The following is a 16,501-nucleotide window of genomic DNA, read 5'->3' on the forward strand; positions in this document are numbered from 1 at the left end:
TTTAGTTGATATTTTTTATTTAAAATGTTTGGGGAAGATTTTATCGTGTAAAAATATAATTTTCATTTTGTTAAGCAATTTTTATTTCTTCTCATAGATTTGATATTCGAATTCAATTCCGTTCTCCTCCTGCGTATCGGTTGGTACTTCAGCGTCACTGGTGTAATGATAAATTATGAAATAAGTATTAAATCGGATTACTGTAAGTTACGTAATAATACTTACTGGACCAAAGTAAAATTATTGGGTATCGGCGGGAAAAATGTGTCGCATTCAAAGTGTTTCTTGATTCGAGTCAAATATAGCCGATAGAAATTTGGTGAATCCATCGATGCCTAATACACAAAAAGATATTTATTTATATTTTGTTTAAAATTTTTTATTTTTGGACGCACCTTGTAGACCGAACTACCGCCTATCACCCATATCTTCTCAACCTTATCTTTCAAGGGATATTGAGACACCATTTCAATAACGTGGGGAATGCTTTTACAAACAATTGCATCGTCGCCAAGATTTCTACATTAATTAAAAATAAATATCAATAACGCTAAATACAGTTGAATAGTAAAATTAATGGACATTACAGTGATTGGCTGGATAATACGACGTTTATTCTACCCTGCAGCGGTCTATACTTCTTTGGAATACATTCCCAAGTTCTTCTACCCATAAGGACGATATTTTTCTTCGCCGGATCCTTAGTCATTGTTGTCATCCGAGAGAAATATGCCATCTCACTCCTACGCAAATGAAATTGCAATCACAAAACGAGATAATTTAAAGTTACAGATGAAAGAGGGAGGATGATGCAACATAGTTCATAATCCAACTTAATCGTAACGTCCGTGATGTTACAATTTCTTAATCGAAAAACAATAGTTGCGTAGATCAGGCAGATATATAATTGTTAGAACCTTAAGTATTAAATTTTAACTTTCCGTTACTTTGTGTTTTCTGAGAAGTTGTTAACAGACTTACTTCAGACGCCATGGTAAATCTCCGTTCATACCGATTCCCATATTTTCACATGCTGCGGCAATCAGGTTTAACTTAAGATGCATATTTTAACAAATTCTACAATGTTTTACGATAACTTTTTGTTCTTTATTACAATATTTTTGAACGTAATGTTACTCGTGGTCGACACTTGTTTTTGGAGGGAACGTTATGAACTTACTATACGAATGTGTATTGGTGTTTCTAGTTTTTTAAAACATTCACAAGATGGCGCATAAAGTTACCTTTTCGTAGACTCCCTTTTTTTTAAATGCGGAGTTATCGACAGTGAATATTATACATAATACATTCTTTGACCACTCAGAGGGCAACATAGTCGTATATAAACTTCAATCATGCGCAATGTTAAACAAAATTCATTAATTTCTGTGGTTGAGTAGTCGGCGCTCAGCATTGTTGGCTGCTTTTTAAATTCATTCAAATTTTCTAACACTGCCCGGAGGTACGTGAATTTATTGTTATCAATTCCCTACATAAATTATGTATCTTTCGTTTATACGAGTTAGATTTTTGTATTTAGTTTTTTTTTTCACTCCGAAACAACGGAGCATAGGTACGCGTGTCTCCGTTCATTGGACGGTTTTTGTATTGAAATTAAAAGCTGTGTTTGACATTGGTCCTTAATTTATCTTGATTGTTCATCAAAACGTCAAATCTTATAGCAAACTTAATTGTAGTGTTAGGGTAACAACTGGATTGTAGTTTGTACCGTCCATGAGGTTTGATCAACTGAAACGTGGTTGTGTAGGAACATTCAGGGTTAAGTTAGGTTTTTGAATCTAAAAAAAGACTGTAATATCTGCTGCTTGTGGTAGTATCATTTGGTATTTGGGTCCAATTGGGTTTAATTTGTATTATTGTTACATTAGAAAAATTATTAATGTTTTTAAAGGGATAACAGAATATGAGATTGAATTCGTCAGTATTTATTAAGAGAAAGAGCCTATTGAAATTTGTTACATTCAAGTGTTTTGTGATGCTACGTATGTTTAGTTTAGCGGACAAAGCTATTTCCTATGTTTCATTATTTGAATTAGTGTGAATATAATATGTATATATTATTTGAAAAATGCTTTCTGCTATTGGCAGAATGTCTGGTCGTGAAGGAGGTAAGAAGAAACCACTGAAGGCACCTAAAAAGGAGAGCAAAGAAATGGATGACGAGGACGTTGCATTTAAACAGAAGCAGAAGGAACAACAAAAAGCTCTTGCGGAAGCAGCAAAGAAAGCAGGACAAAAAGGTCCTTTGGTTACTGGTGGAATTAAAAAGTCTGGCAAAAAATGACCCATGTACTTAAGGACTCTAAAGACTACAAACGCCGTACATGCGATACTCAAATAGCTAATTAATATTAACAGAAATTGATGTGTTACCGAATCTTTTTTTTATTTTTCCTGTCTACACCAGAAATCATTACGATGGACATTTAATCTTTGTAAATAAACTAAAGGACAAGTATTAGCTAGAATTTATTCCTCATAAAATTTAAATTTTCATAATAAAACTATTACTATTTCTCAAACAAGTAATCTAATGCAACAGCGTGTTCATTTAATTCGTTAGATCACTTAACTATAAGGTATATGTAGATAATGTCGATAACCTTGATTTAAAAATATTCTATGTCTAAGTATTAAAAATCCTATGTTCACGCAATCACCCATTCTTACAGAAGCGGATAATTTTCTTATGCAACATGTCCTAGACATTTGATAGGATGGTCAATATACACAGATCTACGTGTTATGCAAAATGCATTCAATAATCGACGTGTGGCGGATTTCCTATGCAAATGACCATCCCACAGGCTCGGAGAGTGATGGAACAGCCAATGAAAGTCAGCGCTGTACAGCTGATTACCATATGATCGTTGGGACAGCCAATGTTTAGCAAGAAAATCACTAGATGCCATTAAAACCGGAAATTTTCCGAGAGTTACTTGAGAAAAAGAAGAGAAATAAGCTGTTTGCGTTTCACTGAAAAAAGGTGGGTTATCGGTGCGAGTTAAAAGATCTAATAATTTTACATAACAGCCAGCGTACAGCTGCATTTTCTGTACTAATGAATCGGCTGGCGGACAACGTGAAATTTTATTTTCCGTATCGAAAATACGTATGGAAGGGTTCGTGTAAGGCTTTGATAATTCTGTCCGACGAGAAAGAGTACACCGAGATATGTAAGTGAAGAAATTTGATTAAAACATTCATATCCATAAACTAGATTCAATGAAATTACATATGTTCAATAAGAGGCAATGAAAATAGATACAATGACTAATTTACACAGTATTCTAAAATGGCAATGCAAAAATATGATGCCTCTTTATCAGCTAATAATTTGATATGAAATAGAATACATGACAGGATTTTCCATTGACAATAATTAAAAATGAAGTCTAGATAATTCTCTAATCCAATAGTACCATATCACAAGTTAATAAAGCGGTAACAAACAATGCATATACCTTAAAGACGTGGAAGTACTGTGCATATGCGCCAAATTGCAGATAAACGTCACAAAAGTATGATTCATTAAGTAATATAAATATTGAATATATAAAAAAGATAATCAACGTCAGACAATAGAAATAATCAGGGCTCGGATTTATCGGCAGAGGAATGAAAACATCCAATGGATAATGGATAGTCAAAGGATACACTGGATAATTCCTGAATGCGAAACATGCACCCGTTAGTTCAGGATCGTTAAGTTGGCAGCCCTGGGAGTTCTGAGCGAGCTGTCACCGACTGGCTCAGTTGGCAACAGACCTTCGGTCTGGTCGCATTTGGTCGCCTGTATGAGTCTGTCGTCTCACGTTGGGAAAGTCAAGTCTCTTTTTTTTAATTCTCAATAACGGTGCCAAGATAGCAGTGAAAGCATCAGCGAGATACGAGGAAATCTTTCAGAGACGAATCCAAGAGTACCCCGTCAATTCATCAGGGCCATGGGGCCTGATAGAATTATTTGACCCACGGGATTGACTCCAAGCTCGGTGGATTGTTCTGTGTCGAGTGGTACATTCAGTAGGTAAGTTCAAAGGAAATATACAGTTGATTTCGATGCTATTTATTCCTGTAATTAAACTAATAAACCGTCACTGTACAACGTTACATGTTTTTCTTACGCCATATTGCTAGTATCCCTACGAGAGTTTAGATGGAATTATTTTTTTTTAATAACAAACGAAATCATGTCCACGTACAGATTTTGAATTGTTACCGTTTATATTTTTTTACGTCCTTCAACAGTCACTTTAATAACGTAACTCGGTTATGCATATCTCACAATGATTTCTGTTCCTGATACTGCTTCTAATTTTTTGTTAGATAACAACACGCGTCTATCATGTGAAAAGAAAAGTTAATTTTTGACAAGAATTATCAAGACGTGCTTGAAAAAATGGAGTCATGTATCTTATATATTTTCATCAATAGACAATAATTATCGCTCACTCGTATGAGGTTTTACTGTAAAAATATCGACGAATGAACTCCTACGCTTTCATGCCACATGTGGTGTCTAGGTATGGGCATATAGCACATATATATATTATTTTAACTGCTTTTTAACAACTCGCATCAGTTTTGAGTTTATACCAGAGAAAACTCGTGTTGCCTCTAATATCAACTCTTTTTTGGACTTTACGAAAATATGACTGTATCTATGTACAGAAGCTTCAGGATAGATAATTCCAGTTATGTTCTGTGTCCCTCTTGTCAAGACAGGTTTCATCGGTGCGTCGTGTCCACGAATTCATAAACTCCTGCTTTGTCACGTTTATTCACGCCAATGTAGACGTTCACTATACTACGTAAGCTTTGCACAAGCTTGTGCAATACACTTCCACACGTTGCTTCAAAGCAATTCTTTACTCGATCGTCCAAGAGTAAAAGCGTCGAAGCTTAAGGATGCAGCTTGCAATTTCGTGTGTTGTGCATAGTTTTAAATCGCTTGAAATATCTGGATAAAAGGTTAGACAGCTCTTAAATTTATTTGCTTTCACTCAAATAATTTTCTCACTGTCTCCTTACACTAATAAGAATATGAAATATTGACCAAATGATTTTTTAAAATGATCGAGCCATTGAAGAATTCTATACATTAATTTACGTGTTTCACATTCTTTAACAATGCAGCTTGAACTTTATTTATCTCACTGCTTGTTTCACTGTGCGGGTGACAGCTGAAAGATTTGAATATAGAGGGATCGTTGCTTACGTTAGGGCAGATAAACTTGCAGAGACTACTTGAAGTGCTGTACAGTCGTGTAAACGGGTTGACCTACATTATCAATAAACATGTATATATAAGAATATACATATCTTTCAATATTCTTCAGGAGATATATGTACATGTTGCGTGTACAAACTACAAGCAGAAATTTGTTGCTTTTAGATTTGTAAAAGGTATCTTGTACTCAAAATGTATTTAACTCACATATTCTTCCCTTCGTATATTAGTACTAGGGAAATGATTTTCTACCGAGAGAGGTTATGTTTTACTTGCGCTATGCTTCAGTGCACTTCTATCAGTACCCTTTCATAAGTACGTAACCTGCTTACATTATAGATAAATGAATTTTTGTCAAGTTTTGTTGAGTTAGGTTTTCCTACAAGTCATTTCTTTATCACCTAATTAGATTTTAGTTGAACTGAATCTAGTTCAGCCAGATTACTCAGTACGATGCTCGTTCGTTTATAACATGTGGCTTCACGTGTTAACATCGTGCTGTAAATCTAGTATTTGCACCATGGCGATTAGATTCTATTTTCGGATTATCAATGCTTCTAGTTGGATCTTCCAGGCTCCGTCTTCCTGCGTTACTTAACGACGTAACGACTGTTTCTGATAATTTTCAAGTAAACGCTCGAAAAGATCTGCCGGGTAACATAGTCGCCAGGGATTTTTACCAGAATAATTTGTAACCTTGCATCATCGCAATTCCAGTGAACATCACGTTGTAGTAAGTAACATTGCATCAGATCGCGTAATTCCTGCCTTCGAACGTAAGTGGAGTGTAACAGCTTATAAAGACACAGCGTATATACATATATACATATACCCGATCGAGAAAAGGATACCTATTCGTATTAACCTACCTCCAGAGTGAATCATCCTAATTTTATCTATGACCGAATTAACCGTAACGGCTGACGGCGTCCATTTTGCATTGACAATAAAGCGAGCGTGTCACGAGTAAGATTTAATTAAATGTGAGGTTAGTTCAACCCTGGAAGTATAACCTACGTAAATTTGAGTTCCAAGCCCATTTAATTTTTAACGTAGATTAAAAGAAAAGGTTATCCTTTATAGAGTTAAAGAATATTTAAATGTAAAGCACACACAGTATTAACGTGACAACAAGAGAATTTTAAAAAGTGTCGAATCATTCCTTAGATTTATTCCTGGTGAATTTTTAGTAGGAATTTTTTTCTTTTAACCGTGCTACATCTATCTTCTCGTGTTATTATCGTGCACTTGACCTTTTCGCTTCTGCGTCACAATACGCCCTAAGGATTTAATTGACAATTGTATAAGTCATTCTCTCTGAACCTTTGACATCTTTTGCAATTTGGACTTGCAGACACCCCGGCAGGAGTCGCATCGGCGTCCGACGGCCTTCGTAATAAAATCTAACCGGCTGACAAAAATAGACGTGCGCACGGAGAACGTCGCCAAGTCGTTATCTGCATTGTTGGAGGTTTATAATTGAAAATTTTTAAGCCGCTTCGGGATATCAAAATATTAATTATCCATTCTATACTCGCGGGTCTACTGTACTGGGCCATGTGAGTCTCTTAACGAATGTCATATGCCGACGTTATCCAATTATTATATTTTTCTCTTACCCTTAGTCACTTTCATAATTAATTCGTTCGCCCTGAACAACTGTCACTTCTGTATAACGTTGTTCCACCTTACGTAATTCGAGAATAGATTGTGCCCGTGTTATCTCATATACGACAAGACGATACTGTCTCTTATGAATCTCATGTACCCGTCGTATCTACCAGTGCGGCGGGTATATAGTTCATATACAGTAGAATGTTTAATTGTCAGTATCTTTTTATACCAGCTATACTCTAGCACACTATAGGGTTATAGTATATAATGCAGGTGACGTTTCAAGACAAGGTCACAGCTTTAAACTCGTCAGCTCGTACGTTGGCTTCTTCCGCATTATCAAGACTCTGTCGACCGATTAAGAATGCCTTGTGTTTTCGTAATGCGATGCTGTTTTACCTTCCGTCGATAAAAGTCTTCGTTATCGACGCATCTTTAATTGCTGTCTATATAAGATTTTTATGGCTTGGTAATTTCACGTTTTATATATCCTGGAATTACAAGATTGATTTTGAATATACTTTTTTTTTCATAGGGATTTTTTTTTCTAAGGGTGGATTTTTTAAGTAGCCAAGTTTTGCTTGGAATTCGATGAGTTTGAATAACGTTGCGCGGCGTGAAGTACGCGTTGCGTAAAATTCACTTTCACCGAGGACACGCATCCAATTTCCTGGGAAACAATCGGGCGAGTGATAAATCTATGGTGATGATTTCTCCCTCTGCTTTTCCCTGCCAATTTCTTTTTCTTCTTTTTCACGCCTAATCACTCTTATGTAAACGTATCATGATTTCACTGTTGTTCAGGTGGAAAAGCAATGTTGTGATTTTTGGTTATTTTTCTACACGCGATTTTAACCAAGTTTTTACGTATTCTATCTGGACGTTAAATACAATTTCATACCGTCGAATATCACGATCGAACGGCTTGTAGACCTTGAATGGTTTTTTGGAACGTATCTGAAGACGATTGGTTCAACGTCCTGACGTTTCTACGAAGTATTCTTTGGCTTGTTTTCATCGGCTTAAAGCCATCGTTTAAATTCGCAAGCCTATGATATACTGTATTCCTGTGTATAACTCCGTACCTGACTTTGGGTATGACTTGTATCGAAATGATCAGACAGCTGTTTTCGAAAAGGCGGAACCATTTCCGTCGTCAAGGCTACTGTTAGGGGTAACCTTGTGCGTTGACGTAGAAAGATTGATGACGTCAGAAGCAAGAAAAATCTTTAAAATGGTTATTTTACTTTATCCCCATAAGAAAAAAAATTCGTCAGAATTTTAATTAATCCAATTTTTACACGTGACAAGAAATGGGGGTGTGCTCCGTATAAATTAAAAAAAAGAAATGTTTAAACTTCAAGAAAAATCATACAAAAGTGGAGCTAGACGTATATGGCTGCTCCTATGAGAATTCGACAAGTCAGAAAATAAAAATGTTTCTATTTTAAAGCGAGATTCCCGAGAAAAAGACTTGATTTCGATCTTGAATCCAGCTGACCCACATTTTTATTATACCAAGAAAAACCCCTCAACCAATACACTTTCAAAGCTCAAATTCAGTGAAAGGAATGTTAAACATTTTTTTTTATCACTTTCTGACCCCATTGCTCAGTCCTGCCCATATGGAATAATTGAATAGCAACTATTAATCATAAAATATTTTCGGAATTGTTAAGATAGTACAAAACCAGTGAAACGGATAGTGAAGTATTAATGAACGTTGAACTTTTAAATACGATTACGAAATTATGCCTCAACAGTATTCAAACAGTTTTACACGCACATGTCCATGATAGTTGGACATTGATCGATGTCCGCAAAGTACAAACAGAGCTTTAGGTATGAAATTCGATATACAATTTTTTAAGTAAAATCATTTTCAATTCAGTTCACACTGTATTTTACTCTGTCATTTTCATACTCTGTAATATTTCGTTTGCTAGTATATTTTGATTCTAGGGATATTTATATTTATTAACAAAGAATTACCTACAATTTTGAAGAAAGTTTAATGATGCAATTTATTATGGAGTATAAGCAAGCAGTTCCATGTGGTAATACATATAAATATATACCTGTATATTCAATAGCAATAGATCGCCATATATATAGTGTATTCGCGTGTCTTTGAGGTCTAGCACAATACGTGCTTGTATGCGTCTGATAAATTGTCCTGGTATTGGTTGCATAATATGCAGGTAACCTAGATCTACGTCCACTTCCCACCTACCGTCCTCGTTACCCCTTTGACGTTTACGTTTCCCTGTAGCGGACTGCCGCCGCCATTGCTGTTCAAATACTGCTTCCATACCGTGCTAAACTTTTGTCCTGAATCCATCGTGCAATCTTTTGTTTGGCATGGAATAAAACACTCACCCGTTAGAATTCGCATCTGTGTTTACGTGTATAACCTATCCTGTAATTAGTTTCCTCTTTCATGTCACAAGATAGCCGACCACTCAATCCTTGACGGTAGTTGACGAGTCATTGGATTTGAAGCAATTAATTAACGTTATTAGAAATTAAGAAAAATATTAATTTTTTTTATTATGAAAATTCTATTTTATCCTTCCTATATTGTTCAGATTATACATTTACCTGCTGCACGTCGCGGTTGGAGATTTTGAATAAATCCTTTGTCCCATAGTTGTATATTTAAGAATTTCGTATCCTTAGTTTTGGGGCTGCTCTTCTTTACGAACACACTGCATATTATTTTTTTGGGTCATCGTTTCAGTTATACAACTACTCGGCTGGATACTATTTTTTTCTACTGTTTCAGATAACTCAGCCTTTTTTGGTCTTCTCGTGTACAAGACGTCGTTACGACGAATGTCAGAAGCTCGTTAAGAAACGGTATAACTACAGTATCTGTAGAATCTATATTTCGTGGTCTTCTTATACTGTTTAGTGGGGATCTATCTAGTTGCAATTATGTACACTCTGGCTGTAAGTCGTTTCTCGGAATTGGATAGCACTGTTCTATCTAGCGTTATGACCTTTCTGGTTGTTTTGACGGGCTCTCGCTCCTCCTTCGCTCGGGTACGGTTTTCCCTTATTCTAATTACGTTGCTATGGCGATACACGTGCACGTGCAAGTTTACTGCGGCGGATCAACATACAGTTCGAGCCAACCACCACCATGAAAATTAACTTGCCTACGTTCACTTCCTGAACGACTGTAGTCAATTTTCAATAACCGTCATTTCCTCCTGATTAACCGTCTCTGGTCTTTGAGGTTTTAACCTAAAAAATCCTAAGTATATATTCCAACAATGTAATGCCGTACATAACCATTATTGGAATGATTAATTTTTTTCAACCGATCCTAGTCAGACATTATTTTACTCTGAATATTCTTTCTTAAAGTTTCACCCACGTAGCTGGAACGGTCCACTTGTATCCAAGTGCACCAAACCGGGGATAGATTCGCCCGCAGGGCTGCAACCCCTTCGTTACTTTGGCTAGTCGACCCAGTTTTACCCGAATCGCTAGTAAGTTCACGAAAGTAGGACACTCGATAGGCTGGTAAAAGATTTCCGATTTTTTCAGATGTCCCGGATTCTCGTTTAAAATTCGCACCCGTCGAACGATAGAGGGCGCGAATATCGCTAGTACCAACCCGTAACAGTGTAAACGTATCAGCGTCGAGAGGTTCGCGTCGACTTGACAGCTAACAAACCGGATATGTTTTTAGCGAAGCTGATTTCAACATAGAGTCCAAGTTTGCTTGTATTTTTCTAGTAATTGACAAAATTTATTAGTGCCACCATTTAACACAAAAATCTTTTACACCTCAATGACTCTACTCAGCTAGCAACAAAATCAGTTCGTATGGTCGCAAGGCTAACCAGATAATACTCAGTCACACGTGTCGGGACACGGGTTATATAATCTACTTCGATTAAACAGGGTAACCGTAACGTCCACGTAGCCGTGTAGAACGCATACGGAAACGCATTGCGATGGGTTGCACGAGTTCGATATTCGATGAATTACACGAGGCCATGTGTCGAGTATACAGATATAGCAGTTGACCTATTGACCTATGATTCTGAATAAAAGCATGAAAGCTTCGTTTGTCCGAAGTGACTGTATGGTATCGCATATGTTTTTCAATGCGAAATTCTAACCTTGTCCATCAGTTCCAGTTATGATATCGTCACAGTCATCTTTGCAGGTTCATAATGAACTTTGGCTGCGTGCAAAACACGCTCTGACGTCTTTGTTCGAGTGACGAATCAATGGTGCCATTTTGTACTTCGTTTTCGTAGCGTATATCAATTGACGTGATTTTCAGACTGTTGCTTAGCGGAACAAAGAAGTTTATCCTTATCTCGAAGACAACGACCACTTTTCTTGGTCATGTATATCATTCGCTAGTTACAGGAACACGTGCTACCAGCACGCAGGGATTGGAATTAAATTTTTCCACTGCCATAGCAATACTGTTGGATGCTATAGTACACGCGTCGTAACGGTGCTTTTATAAGGTACGTCATTTGTAGGTCCTTTCTAAATACTAATATGCCCTAGGAGAGGTGAATCGGTGGTTAGTACTTAACGGTACTTTACGATTGCTTTTAATATATTAGGCATTGCGCTTTCACCTATAGGCATTGCGATTTCTCAAAGGCTGACGCAACGTTGCGCTGGATCCTTTTGAATGCGATAAAGTCGACAGTAAACTTATGTAGCTGTCCGGTATGGACGATCGTTGGTTTCTTCTCTGAATTGTTTTTAATCGATGCTGGAGACTGATTTTTCTCACTTCCTTCACTGGGCTCAATTACGTGATTGAATTTCGTTGTCGTTTACTTTTTCTCATATCGTTAATTAACGATTGGCTTCTTGCCGGCAGCTTCCTTTAACCGTGAATCATCTGGAGTCACTCAACAGATACGAGTATGACTCTCATTGTGCGACTCTTCGGTTTCTTTTCTACTTTCCTTTACGCCTTGGGTTACATTTTGTAATTGCTCTGTACCGTGAAACTCAATCCGCGCTAGCGAGCGAGTGGACGAATGAGAACGTCGTGTACTGTTGTTATTATACAAGATTTAATCGGATTATAAGGCCAGCCAGGTGAGCGTCATACGTTCTGGTTTTACCGGAAATGATAGCAGCAATCTCTGAATGTATATCTGCATGAAGTATACGTACAAATGTTAGAAAATAGAAAGGCCGCTTGAGAGAGGGACGCTTATTGGGGTTTTAATGAAAAGTAGGTCTCACCTTGCTACAGAAGAATTTGTATGTAAAAAATTCCCATCAGCGAATTTATTATTGCTATTGGTTCTATTCGTAATTCATGGTAGTTTTTATAGCCCCAGGCCTTGTACTTCATTAGGGTTAATGAGGATGATCAAATATTTTCAGGAATTCTCTCCTTGGAGAATATTCGTTTTAATCACTCTTATAGGTGTATCCTTGTTAATAAATGACAGTATTCCTTGAGGCTCTGATGGGTGAACAACAAAGAAGTTCAAGTGGAGTTACGAAAGTTCCGTTGCACGTCCTGTCATACATTGAAACGCTTATTAAATCATAGGAGGAAATTAAGAGGAAAGAGTTATGAAAAAAAAGAGCTTAGATTGAAACGTTCCGATACTTGTTCAGAATGTCGGTCAACACTCCGACTATAAGGCTGAAGTGTTCCCGGTTAGAAAATCGCGTAATTCGTCGCACCTGGCCCCAGTGAAAGGACACAAGTCCGAGATACGAACGTGCTGCAATATCGTGACGATTAACAGTTGGCATCATACCAGTTGTAATACCTCTGGTACCTATGACTGTCACGATCACGATCCTATTATTAACCTCAAAAAGAATTAATTAGTCATTTTCATTGTTTGATTCTCTGTAGCTTCACGATGAGATTAAAAGTAAATAATATATTTGTATACTCGTGTCGATACCCGACGAACGGGGGTGGCGACTATCTGGAAACATTTCGAATTCAGTACTTAACTATGTCCAACGTATTTCGCAACGACGATCTGCCGTGCTGGCTACGTATTTTATAGTTCCATCAGACAAGTATCAGCGCTCCATATGGCCAGGCGTTCCATTTTCATTCCGTCTGGAAATAGACTCCCTAGCGTTTTGCCTTTCTTTGCTAACACAACTCGTTTTGACAGCTCGTGGCGCTCACTGCGCATGCGCCGACTCGATCAGCTGTTAGGACGCCATCTTGTCTTGCTTCCCCAGCTGTGGGCTCGACTGCTCAGCTGACCTCGCCAACGATAAACTCGAGCCCAGGGACGCATGCGGACGCTTCTATTATCCCACGCTATTTTCACAATGCAAACTATTCATTGTGCGCGAAGTTCTTCAGCGCGAAATGTCCATGCCATTAACTTCTCGGGTGGATTAAACAAGTATACAGCAGTGAAGCGCGCATCGCCGAGTCAACTTTGTGCATTGTGTCAATTGATCCTAATACTGTTTATACGACGGCCCTGGCCAAACGAAGGGTTCTACGAGTGTGACCAAGCCAGAGAGATCTACATGAGAAGAGAACGAGCGAGAGAGAGAGAGAGAGAAAGAGAGAGGCTGCTAGTACAGTCGATAAGGAATGGTGCGGTTAGCTGTGCGTGCACAGGGGCCTAGCTAGTACTTCGCTACTATCCGATCGATAAACATCAGCCTTGACATGCTATCTCTATGAACCCTCTTTCTGCTACCCCTCGCCACTGTCGTAATATCTTTTTATCTGTCTGTATACTCGCTCTCCCTGACTCGTCGAGGATGATTTATGTATGCACGTGCATCTCCTACAATCACGCAACCTACGGATGTTACGCGAAGACTCTTAATGCTCCCATCCATCCGCAGTTATTTGCGTTAATTGCGCACAAATAATACGCATCACTTGTCATTATCCGATTCAACAGGGCACGAGCTCTGCTGATCTGTGAGTCTTCGACAGACTGTAGTAGTAAAACCGTCGGATGACTCTGTCTCTCTCGCTTTCTCTCTCATTCACGTGGCTGGACGGCTTTCCTGAAAATCCAAGGACACCCTTGCTCTGGGCCATTGTCGTTACGCAATGCTAAGCTACCCATTGCTTTCAATTCCGCTATAGTAGACGCGTGGAAACTTTTCTGTACGTTCTTGATGGACTTTCGACTAAGTGGTGGTTCGTTAGCTTCTAGGACGTTATTCAAGTTGGATATTGGCTTTTATGATCTCCCTTGAGGTACGTGAGTGAAATGCAGTTTTAAATCCGATTCTTTTTTTGTTTCTTTACATAAAAGAATATTTGGTGCTGGAGAAACAGGGCACGGTAAATGGTTAAAACCTTGTTGTGCATGATCTTTTTTCAGCATGCTGAATCACAGTCAGGCGTGACGGATTCCCCGTTCAATTTGTACACTCCTGCGCGTAGTGATAGACTTGACTGATATTTATTTCATAATGTTTAGTTTGGGTACGTCTCAGGTATCTCTTTTGGGTTTATCGAAGAATTCTTTAAGCCTGGATCGGAGAGAGAAGTAAGCTGAAGAAATATCGTTGGGATTCTATGTCTACGTTCTACTGTTGACATGCCGTGACTAAGCCAGTAAAATATTTATCATATTTCTGGAAATAAACCAGTACAATAAAGTGTACGTCGTCTCATTCCGAAACTTCATGCGTGTATCAAACCCCGTTTTTGTCTAGTTTGGTTGGTACATTAACATTCGTTCTCACGAAAGAAGTCGCGAAGCGAACGATAAACCTGGACTATGTAAAGTCCATTTTTACATAACGATCTTGGATATTGGACGCTTCATTTGACTTGCATCTCGCTAGGATCAACTGGGATCACTTGTATCTTTGTGGGACTTGCTTTAACATATTCTATTGCGTAACATAAGTATTTGCACAGTTCCCGTTACCCTGCTTCACGGTGGGTTATATTTTTTGTACTAAAAAGAATTAACAAGGTAATCGACGGGATTCGGCGCCAAAGTCAAATATTTATTTTGTCCAGTTGAAAATTTCTCTGGGTCTCAATAACGTACAGTCAGACTTGTTGCTGCTTAGCCGTGCGTTTGTTCTTTTTGTAATCCGTATAAGAGTGTCAAAACATGCTATGAAGTCTGGAAGCGGTCTTTGTTTCTAAGGACAATATTAATTTACGGAATAACGTTTTATTACTGGCTGACTGTGTTATCGCGATACTTATCACAAATGACCAGCGGCTCTTATTTGATAATTAATAACCGTTATCGTACGATCAGCAATAATGAATCTGGAATCGAATTTTTATGAGTCGGCGAATTATTAAAAAAAAAATAGGTCACGCAATATTCCCTATGACAATATACTCGCAGATTTTATCACTGATAAACATTTACAATGGACACGACCATCCGAATGCACCGGTCAATGCTTTTGTAATAATACGCAGATGATTCCAGGTTTTGGTCAGGACTTTAAATTTGTTATTGTACGAGTTTCGCAGGACGGCTAGTACGCGACGAGCAGCACGTGACGAAAGAAAACAAGGTGCAGTTCCGTCGGTGCGGGTTTACGTTTTCAAGACGCTCAGTAGAAATTCGTCGTCGCGAGCAGTGCCAGCGGTACAGCCTAATGGAAACCTACATTGTTGATAATTAATTTATTAAAACTTCGAGCGTCGAGGATTCACGTAACCCTTTTTTAACGTGACGATTTATCTAACACTAGAGAGATCCACGGACACCCACCATGTCCATAAACGATGACAGGCGGCCATATTTAATGGTAACCAGTAGTAACACATATACAATGTACGTGTCTCTGTCAAAGCATGGAATATTTCGTAGAGAAGAAAGCCCAGGGGTACGTATTAAAATTGGTATCGTAAAATCTTGCTGATACTCGAAAAAAAACCTTGTAGCTTGTAAAACGATAGATAAGGTCATCGGCGTAAGTACGACGAGTATCGACCAACCTAAAAAAAATTCAAAAACGGCTCGACAACGGACGAACGTTCTAATCGAATTCGATTCTCATTCGCGTTATCCAGAATTTTCTGTGCTTCGCAATAACAAAACATTGTCATAGATTTTATTCTTCACAGTCGTTTTCCACAGCTGGCGTCTCTTGGACCCACGTAGAGACGCACATACGCATTTATCAGCTATTCCTCTTATTGCCAACCATATAACACTACACGTATACATACATGTAGCAGACCTCAGCATATAATCGCCAAGTGGCGTGATTCTGCGATTTTCAACGACGTCCCAAATCTCAACTGCTCCTGGTGGGTTCTGGCTGTGTCCCGGGCTGTTGAACTTGACGGCGACTCCTCGAAGTGCGTTGCTTCGTAGAGGGTGAGCCGGGTCATGCGTCTAGACGAAAGCAACGACCCTTTCTCCCGAACGAAGGGCGACGCAAGATCATTGACTAGTAAGGTATGAGGGACGTCTGTTAGAGCGCAGAAACTATCAAAGTAGGGCCTGGGTCATTAAAGGTCATCCTACTGATCCCCCCTTAGCTGTCTAGGACTTATCGCGATTGGAATATATTAAATCTTTCTTTCCTTCCAGGTTCCTCCAGCTCGTTCCTGAATTTCCACGATACCTCCTTTCAACCTACCCAGTCACCTGCTTCCCTGCGACAGAAGGATTTCTCTTGTTCCTGTAATCAGCTCAATCT

The 16,501-nt window shown here is 38.4% G+C and overlaps 3 protein-coding genes and 1 long non-coding RNA gene across 18 annotated transcripts in view; 2 read left to right on the forward strand and 2 right to left on the reverse strand.

Annotated features, from left to right (window-relative positions):
• On the reverse strand, positions 1-3,689 carry LOC107274619 (dihydrofolate reductase). Of its 3 annotated transcripts, none has more exons than XM_015753898.2 (5): positions 3,486-3,689; positions 588-743; positions 396-519; positions 226-335; positions 1-157 (listed from the first exon to the last, which is right to left on the reverse strand). In XM_015753898.2, the coding sequence occupies exons 1-5, from the start codon at positions 3,551-3,553 to the stop codon at positions 82-84; spliced, it is 534 nt and encodes a 177-aa protein (XP_015609384.1). In that variant the 5' UTR covers positions 3,554-3,689; the 3' UTR covers positions 1-81. The 3 variants fall into 3 exon arrangements, with proteins under 3 accessions (XP_015609384.1, XP_024947628.1, XP_015609383.1); XM_025091860.1 differs by lacking the exon at positions 3,486-3,689 and adding an exon at positions 1,245-1,382; XM_015753897.2 differs by lacking the exon at positions 3,486-3,689 and adding an exon at positions 982-1,198.
• On the forward strand, positions 1,311-2,550 carry LOC107274621 (translation machinery-associated protein 7 homolog). 4 transcript variants are annotated; one of them, XM_015753900.2, is made up of 2 exons: positions 1,311-1,462; positions 2,110-2,546. In XM_015753900.2, exon 2 carries the CDS (start codon positions 2,111-2,113, stop codon positions 2,303-2,305), a length of 195 nt encoding a protein of 64 aa, XP_015609386.1. In that variant the 5' UTR covers positions 1,311-1,462; position 2,110; the 3' UTR covers positions 2,306-2,546. The 4 variants fall into 4 exon arrangements, with proteins under 4 accessions (XP_015609386.1, XP_024947629.1, XP_024947630.1 ...); XM_025091861.1 differs by lacking the exon at positions 1,311-1,462 and adding an exon at positions 1,550-1,573 and having other exon boundaries at positions 2,110-2,550; XM_025091862.1 differs by lacking the exon at positions 1,311-1,462 and adding an exon at positions 1,755-1,779 and having other exon boundaries at positions 2,110-2,550.
• Positions 3,030-16,501, forward strand: part of LOC107274613 — a 25,473-nt gene continuing 12,001 nt past the window's right edge. Inside the window, exons 1-3 of one of the 6 annotated variants that reach the window (XM_025091844.1) lie at positions 3,034-3,197; positions 3,441-3,542; positions 3,636-4,048. The gene's annotated coding sequence lies outside the window, so the exon portion shown is untranslated. Of the gene's footprint in view, positions 3,198-3,440; positions 3,543-3,635; positions 4,049-13,932; positions 14,070-14,550; positions 15,680-15,920; positions 16,258-16,501 lie in introns of those variants that run through there. The other 5 variants (XM_015753882.2, XM_015753883.2, XM_025091847.1 and 2 more) reach the window with 5 other exon arrangements.
• LOC107274623 lies at positions 4,064-12,982 on the reverse strand. 5 transcript variants are annotated; one of them, XR_003061876.1, is made up of 6 exons: positions 12,480-12,982; positions 12,104-12,386; positions 11,479-12,012; positions 9,467-11,400; positions 6,871-9,333; positions 4,064-4,981 (listed from the first exon to the last, which is right to left on the reverse strand). It is a non-coding gene; the product is annotated as an uncharacterized LOC107274623 (long non-coding RNA). The 5 variants fall into 5 exon arrangements; XR_003061873.1 differs by having other exon boundaries at positions 5,240-9,333; XR_001539504.2 differs by lacking the exon at positions 4,064-4,981 and adding an exon at positions 5,002-6,019.

This window comes from Cephus cinctus, unplaced genomic scaffold (genome assembly GCF_000341935.2).
Source record: "Cephus cinctus unplaced genomic scaffold, Ccin1 Ccin1_scaffold3441, whole genome shotgun sequence".
NCBI classification, from domain to species: Eukaryota; Metazoa; Arthropoda; class Insecta; order Hymenoptera; family Cephidae; genus Cephus; species Cephus cinctus.